The sequence below is a fragment of the Lagenorhynchus albirostris genome, chromosome 18 (genome assembly GCF_949774975.1).
Source record: "Lagenorhynchus albirostris chromosome 18, mLagAlb1.1, whole genome shotgun sequence".
Lineage (NCBI taxonomy): Eukaryota > Metazoa > Chordata > Mammalia > Artiodactyla > Delphinidae > Lagenorhynchus > Lagenorhynchus albirostris.
The window spans coordinates 8,250,933-8,260,713 of NC_083112.1; the positions used below are offsets into that span (position 1 = coordinate 8,250,933).

Here is a 9,781-nt window from a genome sequence, read left to right on the forward strand (position 1 = left end):
TTTTTTGACTTCCTCTTTGATTTCTTCAGTGATATCTTGGTTATTTAGTAGTGTATTGTTTAGCCTCCATATGTTTGTATTTTTTACAGATTTTTTCCTGTAATTGATATCTAGTCTCATAGTGTTGTGGTCAGAAAAGATACTTGGTATGATTTCAATTTTCTTAAATTTACCAAGGCTTGATTTGTGACCCAAGATATGATCTCTCCTGGAGAACGTTCCATGAGCACTTGAGAAGAAGGTGTATTCTGTTGTTTTTGGATGGAATGTCCTCTAAATATCAATTAAGTCCATCTTGTTTAATGTATCATTTAAAGCTTGTGTCTCCTTATTTATTTTCATTTTGGATGATCTGTCCATTGGTGAAAGTGGGGTGTTAAAGTCCCCTACTATGAATATGTTACTGTCAATTTCCCCTTTTATGGCTGTTAGTATTTGCTTTATGTATTGAGGTGCTCCTATGTTAGGTGCATAAATATTTACAATTGTTATATCTTCTTCTTGGATCGATCCCTTGATCATTATGTAGTGTCCTTCTTTGTCTCTTGTAATACTCTTTATTTTAAAGTCTATTTTGTCTGATATGAGAATTGCTACTCCAGCTTTCTTTCGATTTGCATGGAATATCTTTTTCCATCCCCTCACTTTCAGTCTGTATGTGTCCCTAGGTCTGAAGTGGGTCTCTTGTAGACAGCATATATATGGCTCTTGTTTTTGTATCCATTCAGCTAGTCTGTGTCTTTTCATGGGAGCATTTAATCCATTTACATTTAAGGTAATTATCAATATGTATGTTCCTATTCCCATTTTCTTAATTGTTTTGGGTTTGTTATTGTAGGTCGTTTCCTTCTCCTGTGGTTCCTGCCTAGAGAAGTTCCTTTAGCACTTGTTGTAAAGCTGGTTTGGTGGTGCTGAATTCTCTGAGCTTTTGCTTGTCTGTAAAGGTTTTAATTTCTCTGTCAAATCTGAATGAGATCCTTGCTGGGTAGAGTAACGTTGGTTGTAGGTTTTTCTCCTTCATCACTTTAAATATGTCCTGCCAGTCCCTTCTGACTTGCAGAGTTTCTGCTGAAAGATCAGCTGTTAACCTTATGGGGATTCCCTTGTGTGTTATTTGTTGTTTTTCCCTTGCTGCTTTTAATATGTTTTCTTTGTATTTAATTTTTGATAGTTTGATTAATATGTGTCTTGGCGTTTCTCCTTGGATTTATCCTGTATGGGACTCTCTGTGCTTCCTGGACTTGATTAACTATTTCCTTTCCCATATTAGGGAAATTTTCAACTATAATCTCTTCAGATATTTTCTCAGTCCCTTTCTTTTTCTCTTCTTCTTCTGGAACCCCTATAGTTCGAATGTTGGTGCATTTAATGTTGTCCCAGAGGGCTCTGAGACTGTCCTCATTTCTTTTCATTCTTTTTTCTTTATTCTGCTCTGCAGTAGTTATTTCCACTATTTTATCTTCCAGGTCCATTATCCATTCTTCTGCCTCAGTTATTCTGCTATTGATCCCTTCTAGAGAATTTTAAATTTCATTTATTGTGTTGTTCATCATTGTCTGTTTGTTCTTTAGTTCTTCTAGGTCCTTGTTAAATGTTTCTTGTATTTTCTCTATTCTATTTCCAAGGTTTTGGATCATCTTTACTATCATTACTCTGAATTCTTTTTCAGGTAGACTACCTATTTCCTCTTCATTTGTTAGGTCTGGTGGGTTTTTATCTTGCTCCTTCACCTGCTGTGTGTTTTTCTGTCTTCTCATTTTACTTAACTTACTGTGTTTGGGATCTCCTTTTCACAGGCTGCAGGTTCGTAGTTCCCATTGTTTTTGCTGTCTGTCCCCAGTGGCTAAGGTTGGTTCAGTGGGTTGTGTAGGCTTTCTGGTGGAGGGGACTCGTGCCTGTGTTCTGGTGGATGAGGCTGGATCTTGTCTTTCTGGTGGGCAGGTCCATGTCTGGTGGTGTGTTTTGGGGTGTCTGTGGCCTTATTATGATTTTAGGCAGCCTCTCTGCTAATGGGTGGGGTTGTGTTCCTGTCTTGTTAGTTGTTTGGCATAGGGTGTCCAGCACTGTAGCTTGCTGGTCGTTGAGTGGAGCTGGGTCTTGGCATTGAGATGGAGATCTCTGGGAGATTTTCGCCATTTGATATTACATGGGGCTGGGAGGTCTCTTGTGGACCAGTGTCCTGAACTTGGCTCTGCCACCTCAGAGACACAGCCCTGACGCCTGGCTGGAGCACCAAGAGCCTGTCCTCCACACGGCTCAGAATAAAAGGGAGAAAAAATAGAAAGCAATAGAGAAAGAAGATAAAATAAAGTAAAATAATATAAAATAAAGTTATTAAAAGAAAAAATAATTATTAAGAAAAAAAATTTTTTAAGTAATAAAAAGAAAACACACACACACAAAACGGACAGACAGAACCCTAGGACAAATGGTGAAAGCAAAGCTATAAAGACAAAATCACACACAGAAGCATACACATACACACTCACAAAAAGAGAAAAAGGAAAAAAAATATATATATATCTTTGCTCCCAAAGTCCACCTCCTCAATTTGGGATGACTCGTTGTCTATTCAGGTATTCCACAGATGCAGGGAACATCAAGTTGACTGTGGAGATTTAATCCGCTGCTCCTGAGGCTGCTGGGAGAGATTTCCCTTTTTCTTCTTTGTTCCCACAGCTCCCAGGGGCTCAGGTTTGGATTTGGCCCCGCCCCTGCCTGTAGGTCACTTGAGGGCATCTGTTCTCCGCTCAGACAGGACGGGGTTAAAGGAGCAGCTGATTCGGGGGCTCTGGCTCACTCAGGCCGGGGGGAGGGAGGGGTATGGATGCGGGGCGAGCCTGCGGCGGCAGAGGCCAGCGAGACGTTGCACCAGCCTGAGGCACGCCGTGCGTTCTCCCAGGGAAGTTGTTCCTGGGTCATGGGACCCTGGCAGTGGCGGGCTGCACAGGCTCACAGGAGGGGAGGTGTGGAGAGTGACCTGTGCTCGCACACATGATTCTTGGTGGCGGCAGCAGCAGCCTTAGTGTCTCCCGCCCGTCTCTGGGGTCTGCGCTGAAGCCGCGGCTCACTCCCGTCTCTGGAGCTCGTTTAGGCGGTGCTCTGAATCCCGTCTCTTCGCGCACCCCGACACAATGGCCTCTTGCCTCTTCGGCAGGTCCAGGCTTTGTCCCAGACTCCCTCCCAGCTAGCCGTGGTGCACTAACCCCCTTCAGGCTGTGTTCACGCCGCCAACCCCAGTCCTCTCCCTGCGATCTGACCTCCAAAGCCCGAGCCTCAGCTCTCAGCCCCGCCCGCGCCGAAGGGTGAGCAGACAAGCCTCTCGGGCTGGTGAGTGCTGGTCGGCCCCGATCCTCTGTGCGGGAATGTCTCCACTTTGCCCTCCGCACCCCTCTTGCTGTGCTCTCCTCCGCGGCTCCGAAGCTTCCCCCCTCTGCCTCCCGCAGTCTCCGCCCCCGAAGGGGCTTCCTAGTGTGTGGAAACCTTTCCTCCTTCACGGCTCCCTCCCACTGGTGCAGGTCCCATCCCTATTCTTTTGTCTCTGTTTTTTCCTTTTTCTTTTGCCCTACCCAGGTACGTGGGGGAGTTTCTTGCCTTTTGGGAGGTCTGAGGTCTTCTGCCAGCGTTCAGTAGGTGTTCTGTAGGAGTTGTTCCACGTGTAGATGTATTTCTGGTGTATCTGTGGGGAGGAAGGTGATCTCCGCGTCTTACTCTTCAGCCATCTTGAAGCTCCTCCCTTATTTTATTCTTAACTAAACTTTTTGACAATAGGCCTGAGATAAATTAATTTTGTGAAATTCTATTTATATGAATATATAATGAGATTCCATGGAATATGAAATCTTTTGGATAAAAACACTGGAACACCTTGAATTTGTAGAATTTTTCCCTAGACTTCACCAGTCTTACATACAGTCTAATTAGATGAACATTTTTTAAATAACTTTGAAATTAAATGGGAATTTTATGTTCACTATAAGGAATAAGATGATCAGTTTTAGGATTTTTATGATAGCAGGAATATAACAGAGCAACAAAGAAGTCAGCATTATATGATAATGATAAGTGAGAATCTTCTGAACATATTTGACCCTAAAAGAGTAATTTATGTAGTTGAATTTTTAATTTTTCTGTTATTCCTTGTTTTTCTAAAACAAGTCTCAAAGGTTCTGAATTTTAGTCTAGATTACTGTGGGCAAGCTGAAGAAAAAATAAAAAGGTAGTTTAGTCCTATGTATTATTTTTTGAAAACCAAAAATCATAAAAAATAATGTTTCTGAGGCTGTTGTCTTCTTGATATTCCAAGGATATCTTATTCATATTTATAAGTTAAAGGAATCGGGGCATGTTGATTTCTTGAGCTGTGCATGTGATTACAGTAATCCCTTAAGGTTTGAATTTGCAGAGAACTAAAAATGAAATAGCTGTTTTCCTGCTTTAAAAAAGCTAAAATTTACCTCATGATATACGTACATCTGAATTTCAGAGTCTACAATTCTTGGAAAAGTGTTTATGTATTTAAAATATCTTTTTGATCTGGCAAACCCAGTTTTTTTAACTTGTTCCAGTTTACAGCCTTGGATTCAGGGTTTTAGCTGATTTACCACTGGGCTTATAACAAGAATGCTTCCTGGAAGTACAGGGGAGGGGAAGAGGCACCATATTGAACATCTAAGTAACACAGTATTTCTACTGTTGATTTATACACCTGAGATGTTAAGAGGTGTGCTTTTCCCAACAGGTGTGAATTTGCTGGCTTTTCTCATCATTGTGTTTTCCTATACTATTATGTTCTGTTCCATTCAAAAAACTGCCTTGCAGACTTCAGAAGTGAGGAATAACACTGGAAGAGAGGCGGCCGTCGCAAACCGTTTCTTTTTTATAGTGTTCTCTGATGCCATCTGCTGGATTCCTGTATTTGTAATTAAAATCCTTTCCCTCTTCCGGGTGGAAATACCAGGTCAGTCCCTTCTGTCATTCCCAAGTACGTTGTGCTTTCTTATGCCCTTTGTTTGACGAGACAAGAATACAGTCCGTCACATATAGTAAGTTCTCCGTAAATACCTACAACTTGAATACAAAGGTTTAGGATTTCCTAAGTGTTTTATAATCAGTATTCTAAGATAGGAACCGAGTAATGGTGCAACCCAGACAAGAATAACAAAAACACAGGAGACAGAGGAAAACTAAGTCTTAGTGTCTTGCTTCCACTTGGCCTACGTAGTGATGCTTCACCAAGAGTACCTAAAACAACACAAAATATACATGTCCAGGTTCCACCCTGGGCCTCTGAATTTAGTCTGTAGGGGCCAAGGCCTCTACGTGGGTGCTTTGTGATTCTAAGGTGCACACCCCTGATTAAGAACCACCAGTCTATTTCATGGCCCTAGCCACGTGGTTGTCACACTGTGCCCTGTGGAGGTCTAATGTTCCATGAAAGTGCCTATCTAAAAGGCCACACCCCTACTTCAACCAGAGAAAATCACCTTTCATTAGTTAGGATTTTGCTTGAAGGCCTTTCTGGGACCTAGAAATTGTAGCCATCCTAGGGTCCACCCAGGGCTTTTGCCCAGCCCTCAGGGAAACAAACTTTGGGATCATCTTCAACTCACTTTTTCAGCCTATTGCAAATCTATTTGGAGTGTTCCTCCAGGGCAGGAATTGTCTTCTTCATCTTGGTAGAAGATGTTTTCAGGATTTGTACCAGAGGAACATCTTTAACAGTCATCTTATTTTATTCTTAACTAAACTTTCTGACAATAGGCCTAAGATAAATCGATTTTGTGAAATTCTATTTGTATGACTTTATCATGAGATTCCATGGAATATGAAATCTTTTGGATAAAAACAAAAGAAGTGTCGAGCATGGGGTTGACACATCAGAAGCCCTTATAAAAGAGTGATGACAAGTAACAAACACCTGCAACTATTTATGTCCCTCTGCCTTGCCAAATGCCTCACTACAAAATGACATACAACATTTGCAGCATCCCCTTAACCTATGAGCTTAGTCCCACAACAAGGTTTTCTGATAGCAGGGATAGTAATCATTATTCTTGGAGAGAGTCTAAGACATTTTAGATCATGATATGGAACTAGATCAGGAAAAAAAATCATGAAAATGTTGTTGGGCCACACATTGGTCTTTCTCTGCATTTTATAGTTCAGTCCTTTGAGGTTTGTCTTGAATACCTCAGTGCACCTAGGAGAGAAGTCTTTACCACACTTGACTAAGCCCCTCCTCGCTTGCCCAGCTCCCCATGGTGTTGTAGAAATTGCTACATTCATGGACCTAAATGGCCGCTGTCCCCACCATCCAAGAACTCTGGGGTCTGCTCCATCATGGTAGGTCACTGAGAGTACATGGGGTCAGCCCCAAAGATAAGCTGGCTTCAGCCCTCCCATCTCAGGACTTACCTGCTAACCTTACATCAGTGAGTCATCCTGAGACAAACAGGAAGTCTCATTCCTGATCACAACCTCCTTTCGGGACACAACAGACAAGAAACAACTGACTGTTTTTCTTCAGTCACAAACTGTTCATATCTAATTTTTTTTTAAATTAAGGACAGATAATATAGTAATATAAAACTTCATTTAATAAGTCTAAGGTATGCTAAATACAAACGTATTTCTTCCGTATTCTTTCCAGTTAAAAAGAAATAAGGAAAAGAAAGAGAAGACGGGGTGGAAAAGAGGAAAGGCAAACAGAAAAAGGAGAAGGGAGAGATCAAAGGGAAGGAGGAAGGAGCAGATAAAGTCAGAGAAGAAGTGGAAAAGTAAACGGGAGGAAGAACAGACGGGATGTAGGGAACAGAGCAGGGCTAAGAGAAGAACAAGCAACAGTGTCTGAAGGATAAGAAATTTACAGGATGGGGAGGGAAGGAGGGGGTCACAAAGGAGAGGGGGAGAGGAAGGATGCTAGGCTTATGTCCAGCTCTCACCTGAGATGGCAGGTCTCAGACTTTTGAAGATGGGGGAGGAGACAGCAGAGTGTGGTGGGACTGGAGAACCCCAGGTTCTGAAAATGTGCTGAAAATGGTTGTCCGCAGAGCCGGCCCAGCTCACTGACTTCAGTCATGTAAGTTATCGTCAGCCCCTTTCACAGATAAGGCAGTTGAGGTCTGGGGAGCTTAGGGGATTTGCCCACAGTCACACAGCTAAGAAGTGTGTAACCCTGGGAGCAGGCTCTGTTTAAGGGAGAAAATAGATTTCATCCTAACCAAGCAACTGATGTACCGTCGGCCCTCCATAGCCCTGCGTTCCAAATCCGTGCATTCAACCAACTGCAGACGGAAAATATTGGAAACAAATTTCCAGAGAGTTCCAAAAAGCAAAACTTTAATTTGCCTTGTGCTGGCAAATAGCATTTACATTGTATTTACAACTCTTTACATGGCTGTACCTTGTATTAGGTGAAGTAATCTAGAGATGATGTAAAGTATACGGGGGGATGTGCATAGATTATATGCAAATACTATGCCATTTTATTTAACGGACTTGAGAACCTGTGGATTTCGGTGTCTGTGGAGCTCCTGGAACCACTTCCATGGTGGATACTGAGGGACAACTGAATTCAGAAAGGACACTGCCATCCAAAATTTCTCCTCACTTTTTCTGGCATATTTCCCTTAATATTCTATTAGCCTTTGTAAGCCTTCACACAGAAGGAATTCGTTGAGTTTGGACATATATTCTTTTTTGCTCTTCAAATCTTCTGACTGCACTCTGAATATAGCAGCGGGGATATGAGGGCGGGGCAGGAAGACCTTCAGGACTGAAATTCAGACCAAGGTCAGAGCTGACTCTGGACCAGAACCTTCTAGTTCTGGACACTGTCCTATTGATTATGAATTATTTCCTCATTTTCTTATTTTTCTATAAGAAAGGGCAATGAAAACAAGAAAAATACATTATGTATCAATTTATAGTGTATGAAGTGTTTTCACATATCTCCTCCCACGTTGTTTCGTAACAACGTGCGAAGTCGTTTCTGAAATTCAGAAAAGTCGGTGGTAGGACCTTGAATTCGTAGCTCCCGTGCTCTTCCAGCAGAGAGCTTTTCCATGAGGTGAGAGAGGACATAAACGAGCCACGTAGCTGTCTCAAAAGTAGCTTTGACTATAAAATGTTATGTGTCTTGTGTCTATGAAAACCTCAGCTTTCTTTCACACTTCATTTCCTTCTCAGAAACAATCACTTCCTGGGTCGTCATTTTTTTCCTCCCAGTAAACAGTGCCTTGAACCCAATCCTCTACACTCTCACAACCAGCTTTTTCAAAGACAAGTTGAAACAGCTGCTGCACAAACATCAGAGGAAATCGATTTTCAGAACTAAAAAAAAAAAGTTTGTCTACATCCATCGTGTGGGCCGATGACTCGTCTTCAGTGAAACTTGGGGTTTTGAACAAAATAAACCTCGAGGAGAATATAGTGAAACCAGCTTCCTAGTACTGGTTTTGGAGCACTGGACTTTCAATGGACTACCTAAAAAAGCACAGCATTTGGAAGATGACATCTGCAGTCCTTTTCATCTTTACCAACGGCGACCCTTTCTGCACAGACAGCACGGCAGGATGATGTCAGGCACTGCATTCCAGTGGCGGCTGTACTGTTTATCAGCTGGGCTGGGGACTGTGCCTGAGAGTTCTCCTCACCGACATGCCTGAAATGCACAAGTGAAGCCATAAATAGTAGGCTGATAAGCAGTTGTTCTCTAGCTCGTCAACGCGGCCAGCTACCAGCGGATGCCCACACGTTGGCGCTGCATGGTCTGTTTTTAAACTGAATTGTGCTGTCCATAAAATAAAAACAGTCACGACATCTAACGCTAGCATGGCGGGAATAGCATAAGCCCAACATCTCTCTCCTTGCTTTTTCAACGTCAAGTGAAATCCTCAGCATCCTGCTGAACTGATAGCAAAGGATTTCCGAGATGTCCACCCACCTCAAGTCCTGCCGTACGGAGGCCCGTGGATTAGCGGCTCTGAAAGCAGAACTTCATACAAGGTTCGAAGTCGAACATATGACCAGAGAGGCACGCTGACCATTTATTTGCCTAGTACCATTCACCTTTTCAGCTTGTATTTCATGTGAGAAGAACTGAGCTCTCAAAATATTTTTCTTAAGGTTGCCCATGCCATAAAGGAAAATTGGGCACTCCAACTGCCAAAAACTACATTTTAATATGTTTTAAAGTATAATTTCTTAAGAGCAGTATCCCTATTGCTGGCAAGTTCTGCCATCATAGAACACACAGATAAGAAGGGTTAAGGGGGATTTAAGAACACTGGACTCAGATAAATTCCTGTTGTTTTTAACCAAAAGGCTGGTAAGTTTGGATTTGTTTTTTGAAAATAAAAAGTAGTTGTGAAGTCCTGGACATGTTTTTATATGGAAAGTTTATATGTCAAAAAAAAAGAATCAGGTAAATAAAATTATATTTTGCATTTGTCTATACATTATTTTAAATTCAATAAAGACCACAGGTAGGGCTTATTGACTGTTACCCATGTTTTTCTTGGTAGAGAATATAACTAGGAAACAAACACAGCACCGCAGTTAACAAGACACCTCTTTACACTTTTCTTTCTCTTCCCCCCCTTCCAAAGCATGAAGCAGTAACTTAATTTCTTTACTCTTCACTTCATTCTGAGTTCCTTTAATGAGATGAAATGTAAGCAGCTGACTAAGAACTCCACATCACCTCCTACTGCATATTAAATGAGATGCCCTTTTATCCAGTAGCATCCAGGAAAGAAAGAATCCCAGAGTTTCTGCA

General features: G+C 42.0%; 1 protein-coding gene across 1 annotated transcript in view; it reads left to right on the top strand.

Annotated features, from left to right (window-relative positions):
• The window catches only part of RXFP2 (relaxin family peptide receptor 2), a 48,333-nt gene extending 38,919 nt beyond the window's left edge, over positions 1-9,414 (top strand). The window contains 3 exon segments of the mRNA XM_060129544.1: positions 4,742-4,960; positions 8,191-8,333; positions 8,335-9,414. Coding sequence (XP_059985527.1) covers positions 4,742-4,960; positions 8,191-8,333; positions 8,335-8,451 — 479 coding nt within the window. The 3' untranslated portion in view covers positions 8,452-9,414.
• The last annotated feature ends 367 nt before the right edge of the window (positions 9,415-9,781 follow it).